Below are 17439 nucleotides of genomic sequence, written 5' to 3'. Positions count from 1 at the left end.
GTGAAACCAGAATGTGCACTTTTTAATAGTTGGACTAAAATTTAGATATCCATACGGAAAGTCAAAGTAAATGGTTTCATTTTTCTTCCATACAAATAAAAGTCAAAGTAAACGGTTTGTGTATAGAATTCAAAGTATTTTGTCGATGCAAATTGAATAAAACGTAAACGATTTTTCTTCCTTCCCATAGCTTAGCTAGATCTATTAGGAATAATATTGTAAATATGTAGATAGTTCAGGGGTCAATATTGTACATTCTCTACTCTGATTGTTATGTTCGCTATGTAAGAGTTGTGCTCATTGTGTGAATGGACGCGGAAACTTTCCATAGAGATAAGAAGTTTAAATAAATACCTCTGGGAGCCAATTAAGCTATACCTTTATTTCATACTCCCCTCCCCTTTTTGAAATCGATTATGGCGCTGCTGAAACAGTTGGAACACCTCAAAATCTCATTTGATGTCATAAAATTGGCCACCAATAACTTTGGACCTGAGAATTTTATCGGGGTGGGTGGATTCGGCAAGGTCTACAAAGCAGAGATAACTTCCACCGACGGGCTAACAAAAACCGTCGCAATAAAGAGGTTAGACAGACGCCATGGACAAGGTGAACATGAGTTTCTGATGGAGATAATGATGCTTTCTCGTTATCGACACAAAAACCTAGTCTCTCTCTTAGGTTTCTGTGATGAAGGGGAGGAAAAGATTCTTGTTTATGAGTTTGAGTTTAATGGTAGCCTCGAAAAGTACCTTAGCAGCACCAGTCTCACATGGGTTCAACGACTGAAGATATGCATTGGGGCAGCTCGTGGACTGGAGTACCTTCACAACCCACTTGGGACACAGCAAAGAGTCTTGCATCGAGATGTGAAAAGCGCTAATGTTCTTTTAGATCAGTTTTGGGAAGCTAAAATAGCTGATTTTGGGTTGTCCAAAATGGGCCCTGCAAATCAAGAGTACACCTTTCTTGTCTCCAATGCAGTTGGGACATTTGGGTATTGTGATCCGCTTTACATGGAGACAAATATTCTGACAAAGGAGTCGGATGTGTATTCGTTTGGGGTGGTTTTGTTTGAAGTCCTTTGTGGGAGGCTTAGCATTGGGAAACCTGATGAGGAGCCTCGCTTGTTGACAGAAATAGCAAAACAGAGCTATGAAAAAGGAACACTTGATGACATTATTTTCAATGGTCTACATCAACAAATGGAACCAAAGTCTTTGAAAACCTTTTCTTCAGTTGCTTATCGTTGTTTGAAAAGAGATCGTGAAGAACGCCCAACCATGGCTCAAGTGATTGAAGAACTTGAGCTTGCACTTGAATATCAGGCATGTATAGTAGTGCTTCTCCTCTATCTGTTTTTCGATTTGTAGATGCTAAATCTGACATTTTTTGTTTTATAGGAAAGTTTTCAAAGTGGGAAACCCATGGAATATGAAGAAATAATCCGGATGGCTGATAGGGAGCATCCTTTAGTCTACACAAATAAAAGGGAACTCAAATTGCTTCTATCTTCAGGAATTCTTGTCGATTGGGGAAGAAGGGTAATTTAGTTTACTTCTCTCCTTTTCTTAAACTTATGATGAACTCTGTTAAAAACTTCATGCACTCCTATAAAATTTGCTAACACTAATGAAATATTACTAAAGACCATATAATTTGTAAATGTGCATTTTACCAACTGAATTATCAAGGAATGTAATAAAACAGTACTTTTTAATTTGGTTAAGTGCAATAAACAAAGTTAGATTCATGTTGGTACTAATTTGAGATATTTCTAAATGTTTAGTGGTTTTCCTTGAGCAAGAAAGAACAATACTGTGAGATGATTTCTGCATCTGAGTTTTCATTCAAAGATCCAAAAATTATCGAATGGGTTCCTGACCAAAACTCAAGGTTCTCTTCTCTCTTTATCTATGTTACACATATAGACACATACATAGATACATATGTATATGATGACTAACTCCTTAATTTGTCCCTCATGTGCAGGTTTTCAGAGGTAGCAAAAATTGAAAGAGCAGAGGATATGAATATAGAGGTTGATATAGAGACAATTTTCTTGACACCGGGGATCACATACGCAGCATACCTTGTCTTCAAATTTTTTGATGAGGATAATTCTGAGGATTCTGATCATAATTTTGATCATGATTCCGATGATTCACATACAGTCAAATCCGAGATGTTATTTGAACCACTATATGTGGGTTTACAATATAAATTTAAAGATGCAGGTGAATTTTCAGTCTCTTACCTTGCAGAGCAGATAGATAATGGATGGATGTTGATTGAACTGTGCCAATTCATTAGTCATAAGAAAGCCGCAAAGCTTGAGGTTTCTTTCGATAGCATTCATGTTCGTGATAGTATCTTAATTGAAGGCATCCAGTTCTTGCCTGTGGAGTTGGTAAACATCAATCATGAATCCTTTCATCATAATTACTCCATGAGATTATGACTCCTTGAATTAATCCATTTAATTTTCATTTTACAGGCTATCGAAGAAGAGCCAGTAGCAGTAGACAATTCTAATACGATGATAGATACAAAATGGGAACAAAAACTACCACGTGACTATCAATACATAATCAAAACGGCAAAGGATCATGTGCCATACAACATCACTAACAAGGAAATCTACATGCTATTTATCAATGGGATCCTTACGAATAAAGGCCGAATGGTACATATATAATTAATCCTATTTAATTTCTAATTACAAAGGAAATATTTGTTGATAACAAATTGTATTCTTCTGGGTTGTTAACGCTTATTGTTGAAATCATTGATCTACAGTTCTTTTCTCTTAATAAAGATGGAATCAAATGTTGTATGGTGGCAGCAAGAGTAATTCTAGAAGACAACGAAGACAACGAAGACACGAGCTTTCATTGGATATCTCTACATGAATCGATGTATGTACCCTTCTTACAAGATTGATGCATATCATTTTGGTGTGTTTTTTACAACATGTAAGTGATGCAGATTCAAAAAGGCGGCCGAATGTAAATCAGGCAGTGAATTAAATATCAATTGTCGTATCAACTCCCACATGATGTCACCAAACACAAACTATGCAACTTACCTTGTGTACAAATTGCCAGAAGTAAGCGATGCGAAATTTGAATGTCCATTACAAGTAAAGGATTCCGATGGATATTCTTCGGAAGATGAAAAGGTGCAGTTTGTCTTCTTATCCAGTCCGAAAATCCCATTAATCATGATGGCAAAGAGTGACAAAGATCATAATCAAAGGACAAGTAAGAACACATTGCATAGACCGAAAATCGAGGGCACTCCGAGGCAACGAAAAGATGGATGGATGGAGGCTCAGATATGGAACTTTACAACAAATGCTACTACTAGTACTATAAACATAAATGTTGAATTGAGCCTTTGTGACAACGAGGAAGAGCTTATCGGGCTCATTGTGCAAGGAATTGAGATCAGACCCAAATAAATTGTGCTTGTGAAATGAGATCTACTAGTTGTTAACAGGGATATGTCGGCATGTTTAAATCAAAGATTACTCCCCGAATTGGTGGTGGTTCTTAATTTTTTTATCCAAGTTTTTAAAGATTGAGTGGGCCTTTGGATATACTTTTAAAATCCATTATTTGGTACAAGAGATGAGTTTTCAATGTATTTTTTTTAATAAACAAAAAGGGAGGGGTGGGGGTACCTCTATTAAATTTTATTAACAGTAAAAATAAAAAAATAGCAGGGCGGAAAAACGGCCCACTACGTACCAGACGCATCATGGGCCAAAACAACCTCAAGACTACAAGAAAAGGCAACGAGAGAAACCAGAACAAGAACAAATTCTAAACCCCAAGTACAGTAACTCGAACATACATAAATATACCATACACATAAACAAAAACATAAAGACGAGGGAAGAAACTAACCATTGGATTAAAAGTAATATGATAATAAGATAAATCTTGCCAACGCCTTTGCGAACATCTGCGGGAAAAAATTTGGTGTTTGAAATAATATAATAATAAGATAAATTCCAAATACCCTTGCATATTCTGAAAAATAAAAATTAATAATATGTTTTGCATTTTGACGATTTTGAGCATTAAAAGCAAATTTGTCACAAGAACTCAAGAAAATGAATTTAATCATAAATGGTTCTAAAAAAAATTGAAGTGTATGGGACTTCGTCGCTTTCAACCAATAGCAAACTTAATTAATTGCTTGTTTAATTATTTTTTATGGGGTCTATATGTAATATTAATTATCTTTAATTCATAAAAAAAACATTAATAAAAAAGCTTTTTTATTGTAGTGATATTTTGAGCTTTTTATTATTTTGTTGAGATGTTTAGCAAAAAACTCACAGTGACGCTCTAAATTGCTCGATTCAACCGTCCAAATACAATTGGTATAGGTTTTGGAAACTAGTGAAACCAGAATGTCTACTTTTAAAAAAATAGTTGGACTAAAATTTAGATATCCGGATAAGAAGATACGGAAAGTCAAAGTAAACGGTTTCATTTTCCTTCCATAAAAATAAAAGTCAAAGTAAACGGTTTTTGTGTGCAAATGAATAGAATTCAAAGTATTTTGTCGATGCAAATTGAATAAAACGTAAACGATTTTTCTTCCTTCCCATAGCTTAGCTAGATCTATTAGGAATAATATTGTAAATATGTAGATAGTTCAGGGGTCAATATTGTACATTCTCTACTCTGATTGTTATGTTCGCTATGTAAGAGTTGTGCTCATTGTGTGAATGGACGCGGAAACTTTCCATAGAGATAAGAAGTTTAAATAAATACCTCTGGGAGCCAATTAAGCTATACCTTTATTTCATACTCCCCTCCCCTTTTTGAAATCGATTATGGCGCTGCTGAAACAGTTGGAACACCTCAAAATCTCATTTGATGTCATAAAATTGGCCACCAATAACTTTGGACCTGAGAATTTTATCGGGGTGGGTGGATTCGGCAAGGTCTACAAAGCAGAGATAACTTCCACCGACGGGCTAACAAAAACCGTCGCAATAAAGAGGTTAGACAGACGCCATGGACAAGGTGAACATGAGTTTCTGATGGAGATAATGATGCTTTCTCGTTATCGACACAAAAACCTAGTCTCTCTCTTAGGTTTCTGTGATGAAGGGGAGGAAAAGATTCTTGTTTATGAGTTTGAGTTTAATGGTAGCCTCGAAAAGTACCTTAGCAGCACCAGTCTCACATGGGTTCAACGACTGAAGATATGCATTGGGGCAGCTCGTGGACTGGAGTACCTTCACAACCCACTTGGGACACAGCAAAGAGTCTTGCATCGAGATGTGAAGAGCGCGAATGTTCTTTTAGATCAGTTTTGGGAAGCTAAAATAGCCGATTTTGGGTTGTCCAAAATGGGCCCTGCAAATCAAGAGTACACGTTTCTTGTCTCCAATGCAGTTGGGACATTTGGGTACTGTGATCCGTTGTATGCAGAGACAAATATTCTGACAAAGGAGTCGGATGTGTACTCGTTTGGGGCAGTATTGTTTGAAGTCCTTTGTGGGAGGTTGTGCATTGGGAGACCCGATGATAAGCATCGATTATTGACAAAACTCGCACAACAGAGCTATGAACAAGGAACACTAGAAGATATTATCTTCAATGGTCTACGGGAACAAATGGAACCAAATTCTTTAAAAACCTTTTCTTCAATTGCATATCGTTGTTTGAAAAGAGAGCGTGAAGAACGCCCCACCATGGCTCAAGTGCTTGAAGAACTTGAGCTTGCACTTGAATATCAGGCTAGTATGGTAGTATATAGTTATCCTTTTATCTGTTTTCCTAATCATAAGATGCTAATTAAATTGACATTTTTTGTTTTACAGGAAAGTTTTCAAAGTGGAAAACCCATGGAGTATGAAGAAATAATCGAGATGGCTGATAGAGAACAATCCTTAGTCTACACAAATAAAAGAGAACTCAAATTGCTTTTATCTTCAGGAGTTCGTGTTGATTGGGGTAGAAGGGTAATTTACTTTCTTTAAAGTTTTGATGAGCATAATTGATAAATGTGTAATTTACTAACTGAATTAGCAACAAATGATAGTAAATTCGTTTGGTACTAATTTGAGATATTTCTAAATGTTTAGTGGTTCTCCTTGAGCAAGAAGGAACAGAACTGTGAGATGATTTCTGCATCAGAGTTCTCGTTCCAAGATCCTGGAACTGTGGAGTGGATTCCTTACTCAACATCGAGGTTCTCTCATGACTCATGATCATCTCTGTATACACACACAAATACATAGATCAATATATATATGATGCATAACTCTTCTCTCCCTAGCAGGTTTTCTGAGGTAGCTAAGATTGAAGGAACAAATAATTTGCAGATAGAGGTTGATATAGAAACGATTTTATTGTCACCAGGAATCACATACGCAGCATACTTGGTGTTCAAATTTATTCATAGATTTAGTGATGTTTCACATTTCGACGAATCATCAGAGATCACGTCTTCTCAACCGACATTTGTTGGGTTACAATACAAATTTAAAGACGCAGATGAATCATCGTTCTCCCACTTTGCTGACTGGACCGAAAATGGGTGGATGATGATTGAACTTTGCCAGTTTGTTAGTTATGGAAAAGTCGCAAAGCTTGAGCTTTTGCTTGAAGGAATTCCTAGTTACAATATCATTTTACTCGAAGGCATCCAGTTCTTGCCTGTCGAGATGCAGGTAGTTTTTTAACATCATCATCATCATCATCGATCATAACAAAGATCAATATCATGACATTTTGGATAAAATAAAATTTTATTTTCATCTACAGGCTATAGAAGAAGAACCAGTAGTAGTAGTAGTAGACAATTCAAACACAAACTGGGAACAAAAACTACCAACCGACTATCAGCACATAATCAAATCAGCAAAGGATCGTGTCCCATACAACATTACCAACAAGGAAATCTACACGCTTCTTTCAAACGGAATTCTTACCAACAGAGGCCAAATGGTAAATAATAATCTTTTTTTATTTCGTTCTTAATTTACAGAGTAACAACGGAAAGGTTAATTTGTCGCAAACACTGTATTTGATTGTTGAAATCGTTCCTACAGTTGTTTTCTCTTGATAAAGATGGAATCAAATGCTGTATGGCATCGGCAAGAGCAGTATTAGAAGAGTGCGATGAGGAATCCAGAAGGTTCTCACAGCTTGCGTGTCTTCGTTGGATATCTGTACATGAATCAAGGTACGTAGCTACATAATTGATTTTGGTTATAAATGAAACTTGCAAAGGAAAACATTAATTAATTAAATATTAAATATATATTTGCAGATTCGAGAAGGTGGCTGAATGTGAATCAGGCAGGGTTTTACGTATAAACTGCCATATCAACTTCCATATGGTATCATTAAACACACCCTACGCAACTTACCTTGTGTACAAATTGCCAGACGTTAGACAGGGGACACTTGAGTGTCCTGTAGATGTAAGGGATATCAACAGAGACTCACCGAATTTCAGTGAAGTTGGTGTGATCTATTTAACCAGTCCAACAATCCCGTTTATCATGCTGACAGATGGTGATCAAAATAGGAATCAAAGACAAAACAAGAACCCATTGTATAGACCCAAACTAGACTGCCTCCCGAGACAAAGGAAAGATGGGTGGATGGAAGTTGAGATATCTCAATTTAAAGCAGATACTCCTACTTCTCTCAACTTAGCGTTTGAATTTACCTTTAACGAACGGGAGCAACTTACAGGGCTTATCATTCAAGGATTTGAGATCAGACCAAAATAAATTCTACTTGTGAAATCAGATCTACTCTGATAGCTATTCCTAAACAATTTCCAATCTATCACTTCTTAGATGTTGAGAGGGTGTTTTTGTTAATCGAATTTAATTTGTAAAAATAATTAATTACGATTCCAGTTTGTAGGTGAAGATAATGTAATGGAGGGACTTCATTAATGACTTTGAGTTAATTTTAACGATCAAAATCTGTTAAAAACTAACAAGATGCTAGAAAAAATTCAGCATTGCAAATAAGAAATAACAATGATGATGATTTGTGACGAACCAATATTATTAATTTATAAACTTAGGTTTCATATGAACAACCAAAAAATAAGATTAATAAACAATTTTGTCTGTCTTTTTCTTGATATTGTAGATCAAAACAACACATCATTTTAGTAAATTTAAATCCTCATATTGATGTATAGTAAGAACCAACGCGTCAAGACATTATTTGATTCTTGTTACGACCCGAAGCATTCAACCACCTTATTCTTTCATGAATTGTGTTGTGCTAAGGGTTGGTAATATCTCGCCATAAAATTTTTAGACCAAATTAAGAAAGCTACATGACAAGAGTTGAAAAGATGACCGGTTGTTGCAATATGCAAATAACACACGACACAAAATAGATTCAGCTTCAATTTTTTTTTTGTTGTCCAAATTAACTCTTGTAGCCTATCCAAGAAACCTCTCAACCCAAAATGTGTAAAGGGTGTTAAAGATAAATTAAAAAGTGGGGTGAATATAGCCTTAACTCCATGGTTGCTTTCGTGACAATGGATTGAATACATAATGTTAGGTATAAAGATACGTTAAACCGATTAATAAATATGTGAAATAAAATCAAGGCGGCAAAGATTTAACATGATTCATACAATCAAAGTAACATTGTTACTAGTGTTACTCTATGGGCAAATCATAGGGAATTTTATTAGACGAAGAAAAACACACATAGAAGAAAATCCATTTATAATTACAAAATTTTGGATTGCTTGTGGGCCAAGCAACAAGCCCAAAAAATGACCATCTAGTCTAGTCTTTTGATCTGCGTGCCACGGATCTTGGAATCGAGTACCGCATACATTAGCACTTCATGACGGTTGTGATAGAACTTTTATAAAAAAAAAACTAGTGGTTTTTTAGTACAAATTAAAATTATGTTGTGAAATCGGAAAAAATACAAAATATATAATAATTTTTATGTTATTTGAATTAAGACAAAATATATAGTGGTTTTTATGTTCTAATTTAGACAAAATTACAAAAATGATTAACGTAGTTAATTAAAAGTTGCTACTTTGGTTCAAAAAAATTTAAATTAATATCATTGGTCAAAAACTTTGATTTTTTTGCGAGGTTGGTATAAAATAATTTAAAAATATTTAAAACTAGAGAAGATTCTTGCTTTGAGGGATTGGATACGCCAAAGAAAAATAAATACACTCTTACAAAACCTAACTTCCATACATGAAAACAAATTATTGCACCACTAATAGATTTTTAATAGATTTTCAACAGGGAGATGGGGTGGTGGTGGTGTACCTACAAAGAATTTGAACTTATTTATTAAAAAATCAACCCATTTAAAAATTAAATAAGTCTAAACCCAATTTCAACTTATTTCTTGAACATACAACCCATTCAACTGTTGTGTCAACTTGAGATTTCTCAACATGTTTATTAAACATATTACCTTCAAAATTTTATATGCCACCCTATGATCCTAAAGAGATTAAATATCAATCACCCAAAGATAATGAAGCCTAAAGCAAAAGATTAAGAAACCATAAGTAAAAATTTACTAGGAATTAGGTTAGAGCCTCATTTAGATAAGGCCATGGTTGGGTGCTATCAACTTGTATAGTCCTCTGTGAATCACCAAACACTTTTGATACCCATCTATTACCTGATCAAGATCAATTAGTCACATGGATCTTCCGAAAGACCATTTATTCTTAACATGGACACACCTGTTAAGTTTCGGAGTTTTGAGAGCTAAATGAGTTTAATTGGGTCTTAAACCTATAGTCAAATCAACAATATGGACCTCATCATCATCATCATGTAAGCATAAATGTGAATCCCTCAAACATTAGAATGGAATCTTGAATTCAGTTCCGTGAAAGATAGTAATACAAAATAACAACAAATATTACCTTTGGTCCGTTGGTTTTATTTTTTTCATTAGTTGGTTCTATTACTTGCAGTCATAAAGAAATTAAATTTTAAATCTTTTGGTAAAAATGAATCATCATCAACTTCTTCTGCAATTGTAACATCACAAAAACCACCACCGGTGAAGTGTATGGCTGATAGCCATTCAAATAAATAATAAATATTTCTTGTCCACTCACTCCTTTGAACTAAGAAAGAAGTGTTTAAATTGATGGAAACCTTAAAAACACAAAACTATATAGAACACACTTGCAATGAAATTTCAATGTCATGACACTGTACAAACCTAGAGAAATGAAACTTTTGTATAGTTTTGTACAATAAGCAGACTATCATGTCGTTATATTGCGAAAATGAATATAGAAAAGATAAAACCTTCATAGAAAATAATGAATTTGAGTCATGTTTATTTATCAGAGTGGGATTTAGAATCAGTAATACCCTTTGTGCGAAGGTAAATCTGGCACAAAGCTCATAATCACAAAAAATGAATTATTGAATAATCATACAATTCTCAGTGAACTTAAAGAGTAATAACCTGGAGTGTAATAGTTTGGAGAGGATTAGAGAATAAAAATATTCAACATTTTCAACATGTAGCAATTAAGAAATATCAAATGATGGACATTTATAGTTCTAAGGTTTGTGATACCTTTGCTTCATTTGCATCTCAATCTACTCATCAATCAATGTTGGAACATGTTTACTGATAGTGAGAGTTTGAGATACAATGTCTAGGGTTTTGAATCTAACTTAGACTGAATACCTTCTAAGGCTGCATTTGATGTAATAACTCATATCCCTACAAAACAACATGGTAAATAGTTGGGAAAAAAGAAATTAAAAGGATTGAAAAGGATAAAGAATAATAATGATTTACCTGGTTGAAATAATGAAGATGGATGTCCATAGCCCTGAATACTTTCTGTAAGGCTGCATTTGATGTAACAACTCGTATCCCTGCAAAACAAAAGGGTAAAGATGTCCATAGCCTCTAATCTCCTTGATGTTGATCTGAAACAATGCTGATGAGAATTTTTTTTCAAAAGGTTATTGATAATTTTTTTTTGCATCTAATCCTAATCAAAAGGGGTTAAATGTAAAACCAATGTTAGATATCTATCCAAGAGAGGTCAGGGGAGCGTTTAATGACAACAAAACTTTGTATTTAGCTTTCCTCTGTAAACCACATTGACTTGTTTATCCACTTTCAACCATAAGCGCACTACATGAAACGAAATCTTGGCAATAAGTGGAGCATTTCATGTAAGATATGTTCAAGTCAAATTAGTTGATATTGTTGAATACTTCATGTGGTTATTGTGGTTTCTTGCTTTTGGATTAAATGGGTTAAAATTTAATCAAGGTTGAGATGAATTCTGTCCTAAGCATTTCATCAAACAACTCATGTGCACCATAACATAGTTGATATGACACATAACTATGATTTCATCACCAATTTTTTTTCATAACATCTAACTTCAAAAGAAAAAGTACTACAAAGTACAATTAAGCATGATTAAGGAGAGAATTCAGTAGAAAGACAAATTTGGATGGGAAATCACTGCATACTGATACAAAGCTGAATATAAACTGCAACTATTTTTTTTACAGAAATCAAAAGCTGTTTAGCAGATAAGGAAAAAATATGTTGAGAAAAATGTAAAGCTAGAAAGAGGAAACTTAGGTGATGTTTGATTTTCTGAAGCAAAAATTCATGAAGTCTGCGGACCACCTCTGCAACCCTCTGTAGTAGAAGAGGTGGACCAAACGGCTGCAGACTATAATAAGAAGCGTGTTTGTTTTTTTAACATCTACATACTGCTGCAGATATTAAAAAATTAAAATAAACTAATTTTATAAACCGAAAATAGCTTTTTAATACGTAAAATTTAATAATGTATAACATTTCGGTAAAAATTAATGATATTTCAGTAAAAAAGAATGATATTTCAACAAAAAAATAAAGATATTTTAGTAAAAAATAATGATATTTCATCAAGAAATTATCATTATTGAATATAAAAAAATGAAAAATAAATTCAATAAGAATAAACGAAAAAAAAAACGGAAAAAAAATGTGAAATAAAATTTTAATAACATATAATCAAAATTTCAGCAATAAAAAAAGAAGAAGAAGATGTTGGAAGAGGTTAGAAGAGGCAGTACAAGTGTTGCGCCAAACAGAGCCTGCGCAGAGGTTTTTGACTCAGAAGACTTCTAAAAAACAAACAGCTGCGAGATAAAAAGTGTTGCGTGTGTGCTGTGCCACGCAGCAGTAAGAGGTTTGAAGAGGTTTTTTCCAAAAAACAAACAGCACCTTAGATGTGGCTCACCGAGAAGAGCACCAAACATAAAGTGGAGATGGCAACCTCAAAGCATCTCGAATCTGAAACATTTTTGTTACAAACTCTGCACATCGACGGTCTCAAGTTGAGATCCTATCAATCGGGTATGCGCGTGTGCATCGTGTGGAGGAAACACGAGATTAAAGGAGCCAATGTTCCGAATAAACTACACGTTGAACAAACTTTCCAGCACCTACACCCGAAAACTCGAAATTGATTCAGTGTGTTTCTTGGTGTTTCTTTCTGTAATTGAAGGACAGAGACGGTGAATCGTATTTATGGTGGTAACAACCGATTGGGTAACAGAGTCGGTAAAGGATAGGGAGGTCAAGTTTTCCAGTTCCTAGAACAATTTTGATGGAGTTGCAAGAAATCGAGGTTTCCTGATGACAATCGATCTAATCAAAATGTTCTTGCTTCTCCTTCATGGACACAAAGCTCACCTGTTGACGGTGGGATGCTACAAATAGCGGTGCTTCAGTATAGAGAGAATGGAAGTGAAATAGACAAAGATGGAATTTGGGAAAATAAAGGACAGAGGTTGATCGAAGACAGATCACCTGTTGACGGTAGGATGCTACAAATAGCGGTGCTTCAGTATAGAGAGAAGGGAAGTGAAATAGACAAAGATGGAATTCGAGAAGATAAAGAAGAACGTTGATCGAAGACAGATGCGGTGGAGATTGAGAAAGCAGGGAACAAATGGAGGGCGGTGGGATATCGGGTTAAGAGCCGATGGCCACCAATCCAATTCTTATTGGGTAATAGAGTCGGTGTTGAGGAATAAAATAAAAAAGTAAAAAACAAAAACAAAAAAGAAAAAGGAAAAAAAATCAGCCAATCGAGGAAACTAATCTGGTAAAATAAAAAAGGAAAAAACAAAAAGAAAAAGAAAAAACAAAAAAGAAAAAGGAAAAAAATCAGCAAGGTACGTTTGTAAATTAGTATATATATAATGATGAATTTGTATGTTTCTTTTTCTATTTTTTTTAATATTTATTTTAACATTTTTCTAATAAAAAAACAAAAAGAAACATTCCACCCCTACCCCACTTACTTAATTCTTATCCTTAACACCGGCGAAGATAGTGGATAATATCAAAACGGTATTATTCACTTGGATAAAACATAGAATCAAAAAAGGTGTCTTGGATTGGAATTTCTGGTGTAACAATCCGCTAAAATGCGGATAAGAGTATGTAAACGTTATCTTGTAAAACTAATTAATTTGTACTCTTTCGCTTCTCTAGCATCTTGCTAGTGATAGCCTTTATAATATATTTGCCGGTTCCAAAAAAAACACCTTATACCCACTTCACATTATATATCACCTTCACCGTCGGACCATTGCTAGAGAATTCGTCGGAGATCTAGAACAATACAACGACGGAAAACCCATCTCCCTACCTCCACCTATCTCCCTTTTCTCTCTCTCTCTCTCTCTCTCTCTCTCTTCATATACCCCATCTCTCTTTTGATTATCAGAAGAATGAAAGACGAAGACGGGAAAGATCTGACGATTGAGGGTTCCGAAAAAGAGGGTGTTTGAGCACCACCACCTATCCCTTCGCATCAACTGAGTCGTCTGGTAACTCGATAGAGACATTGTAACTCGACGAAGACGATGTTGTTGTTCCGGATCTAAAACGAGGGTTTGTTAGGGAAGATAGTGGCTCTGACGAAGGGTTTGCAAGCTCAAACAAGAAGGACAACCGGGGAAAGAAGGTGACGGCTTCGGTGGTCGTCAAGGGCGGCTCTTTATTAGGGCTAGGGGGCTGTGGCCCCCTCTGATTTTTTTTATCACAATTAGTCCCTATACTTTAATTTTATACATATTATGTCCCAAAATATAAAATTTTGGCTGTGGCCCCTCCTGCTCATCGATTTTTATACATATTATATTTTCGGCCACCCAAATAAAATGTTGAAAGTTCCGCCCTTGGTGGTCATTCGACGATAGATCAAGCCAAAGAAGGATGACCACCGCTAGACTCAACCACAGACGGTGGTGATGAACATATTTAGTGGCACAAGCAAATTCGGCGTCATATTTAGTTTTCAGATCTATGAAAATCGATGGAGGACCAGCTGGTCATTGCTGGAAAAATGATGCTGGTGGTTGTGTTGAATTGGTGGCGATGGTTTACGGCTGGTAGTAGTGGTTTCCGGTTAATCAAGGTGTTTTCCTGTTGGTGGCGATTATTTCTCACAAGTGGTGGTAGTGGTTGTTCATATTTTTCCGATAGATGATGATGGTTGTGTGAACAATCAGAAAGTAAAGAAAGAGAGGAATCATCATTATAAAAGAAGCTTAAAGGATATTGTACCAAAGTTGCAACAAAATTAAAGTTTTGGACCGATGGCGATTCCAAAAATTTTCAGACTAAAGTGATAATTTTAAATTAAACAAGGAGATCATTTTGTGATTTTCTCTATAATTTATAAATAAATAAATATAATATAATACAAAAAAAATAACACGTCATTGCTTTCATCAACAAAAGTGTCCATGGAAGAGTAAAGTAATTTGGCTTGCTAGAACAATGCTAATAACTTAATTCTTTTACTAAATAAGGCAAATCCATTTGTGTTTCATCACTTTCATTTCATCTCATCTTTTTCAAGTTTCTAAATTTAATAATTATAAGCTTAGGAATAACTAAATATAATATTATATATTTATTAATATAGTTTATCTTCGTCTTCGCTTTTGTTTGTATTAATTGACTGACTATAAATAGATATGAATCTCTTGTTATTAAAAGTTTGTTTTTTTTAAATTATCACCATCAATAAAAACTTAAAGCTTTTCGAGACACATATTGGTGATGTCTACTTTTTTTTTTTGGAAACGAAAAATCTAACCTAATCCTAAATTACACTTTAAATTCATCTATGTTCACGACGGAACTTGAACCCTCAACCTCAAGGAGGGAGGGCAACACCGGGTACTAGGGATGAAAGTGGGTCCAAACCCGGACCGGATGGACCCGGACCCGGAAAACCCGGAACCGGTTAATGGGATTTTGTAGAACCGGAAACCGGACCGGTATATAGGAACCGGTTCCGGTTCGGTTCCGGGTACGGTTCCGGGTAAAGTGGGTCTAGAACCGGAAAACCCGGAAACAATAAAGTGGGTAGGTTGGAACCGGATAAAGTGGGTTTAGAACCGGAAAACTTGGAAAAACCGGAATTTTTTGGTAATTACTTACTACTTAGCGGATTAAACTTTGAAAATTTTCATATTGATATCCCGACTTTGGGGGACTGTAACTCATTGAATAAGAAACTAAAATTAACAAAATTATAGTCTAAAATCTACAAACTCTAAAATACACTCTGGAAAAAACCGCATGTCAATCCGACTTTAAACGAATGAGATATGCATGTGTTAACATTTTCACATAATACAAAGTATAAAAACAAATTGCTGAAAAGTTGAAAATTTTCAGTTTTGATAGAGGACTGTAAATCATTGAATCAAAACCAAAAATGACAAAATTAAAGTCTAAACTCATGTACAAACTGTAAACTACAAGTTGCAAAAAGCCACATATCAATCCGACTTCAAACGAATTAGATATGCATGTTTTAAAACTTTCACCGAATACAATAAAACAAAAAAACTAAAAACTTCCAGCTTTGATATCTCGACTTTGGGGGATTGTAAGTCAATGAATATTAAACTAAAAATGGCAAATTTATAGTCTAAAAACATGTACAAACTCTATACTACATGTTGGAAAAAACCGCATGACAATCGGAGTTGAAACGAATGAGATATGCATCTTTTAAACGTTTCACAAAAATCGGTTCCGGCCCTAAAAGTGGTTCCGGTTCCAAACACCGGTTCCGGTTTTTAGACCCGTTTTACCCGGACCCGATGGACCCAAACCCGGATTACCCGGAACCCGGATAAAGCCAATTTTTAAACCCGGAACCGGAACCGGAACCGGTTTTATATATTCCGGTTCTAACGGTTCCGATTCCGGTCCGATTTCGGTTCCGGTCCGGGTTTCCGGTTCTAAATCTCATCCCTACCGGGTACCACTGGGCTAGAAGCCCTTTGGTTAGTGATGTCTACTTGAACCAACGAATTTTGTATTCAGATTGGATTAATGACATTAATGATTCATATCTATATATACTTATATACAAAATATTTTTCTTTTCACCACATTCATTTGAAACTTCCATAACTTTTCAATTTCTTTCTAATAATAATTATAAGTTGGTTAATAAGATTAAATAAATATCAAACATTAAGTGTAATAATATATAAACTTAATTTACATATTAAAATAATATCTTTAATTCTACTTATAAAATTATGTTTTTTTAACTTTTAACATATTATACTTAATTTATTATTTTTATATAATGTTGGATGTAAACATTATCATTTTAAAGATACAATTTTGGAACAATTTGTATAATATACTTAAATTATTAATTTAAATATAACATTACATGGTCAACTTAAATATAAATTTTAGTTTAACTTAAACAACCCAAAAAATATTTTGTAAATAGTTAAAAGTGATAAATTGTAGGGTATTTCTAATAATGATTATAAGTTGGTTAATAAGGTTAAATAAATATCAAACCTAAAGTGTAATCATAATTAAACTAAATTTCAACTCTAAAATAATATATGTACTTCTACTTATAAAGTTATGTCTTTAACTTTTAACATATTATACTTAATTTATTAAACTTAAAATGTTGTTGTATGTAAACAATTATTAGTTTAAAGCTACAACTTTTGAACAATTTGGACAAATGTGACATCCCCAATTTCTCGGTCAGAAAATATCGATTTAGTTTATGCTTTTAAAATAAAATCAGAGTAATCTCTCCAATAAAAATATGCAAAATTTGTCCTAAAACAAAATATAATAAAAATTTATCAAAACATTTCTTAAAGAAATGTAATTTTCATTTCATTACAAAACTCGGGATGTTCACATCGATACATACCAAACGCATAAACAGTACATCATAGACATCACAACAGTTATTTGCATCTACTGGCCTATAATCCAAAAATCTCTCGTCATCATCCAACTATGCTCTGGGTCCACTACCTATAATGTAGAAAGCTGAGTGAGTCAAACTTGGGAGTCTGGTGAGCATATAGGGTTT

The 17439-nt window shown here is 34.3% G+C and overlaps 2 protein-coding genes across 4 annotated transcripts; both read left to right on the top strand.

Moving 5' to 3' along the window:
* Positions 1–416: 416 nt before the first annotated feature.
* Positions 417–3592, top strand: LOC145034794 (uncharacterized). Its single transcript, XM_078983308.1, has 7 exons — positions 417–1328; positions 1404–1544; positions 1790–1896; positions 1993–2410; positions 2498–2686; positions 2800–2918; positions 2989–3592. The coding sequence occupies exons 1-7, from the start codon at positions 417–419 to the stop codon at positions 3461–3463; spliced, it is 2361 nt and encodes a 786-aa protein (XP_078839434.1). The 3' UTR covers positions 3464–3592.
* A 1134-nt stretch (positions 3593–4726) lies between these two features.
* Positions 4727–7887, top strand: LOC145034793 (uncharacterized). Of its 3 annotated transcripts, none has more exons than XM_078983304.1 (7): positions 4727–5773; positions 5849–5989; positions 6113–6219; positions 6307–6700; positions 6795–6977; positions 7082–7215; positions 7303–7887. In XM_078983304.1, the coding sequence occupies exons 1-7, from the start codon at positions 4853–4855 to the stop codon at positions 7769–7771; spliced, it is 2349 nt and encodes a 782-aa protein (XP_078839430.1). In that variant the 5' UTR covers positions 4727–4852; the 3' UTR covers positions 7772–7887. The 3 variants fall into 3 exon arrangements, with proteins under 3 accessions (XP_078839430.1, XP_078839433.1, XP_078839431.1); XM_078983307.1 differs by having other exon boundaries at positions 4728–5764; XM_078983305.1 differs by having other exon boundaries at positions 4728–5773; positions 6310–6700.
* The last annotated feature ends 9552 nt before the right edge of the window (positions 7888–17439 follow it).

Source organism: Lactuca saligna, chromosome 3 (genome assembly GCF_052625555.1).
Source record: "Lactuca saligna cultivar CGN05327 chromosome 3, ASM5262555v1, whole genome shotgun sequence".
In the NCBI taxonomy this organism is placed as follows: domain Eukaryota; kingdom Viridiplantae; phylum Streptophyta; class Magnoliopsida; order Asterales; family Asteraceae; genus Lactuca; species Lactuca saligna.
This window is presented reverse-complemented; position numbering and strand designations above follow the sequence as displayed.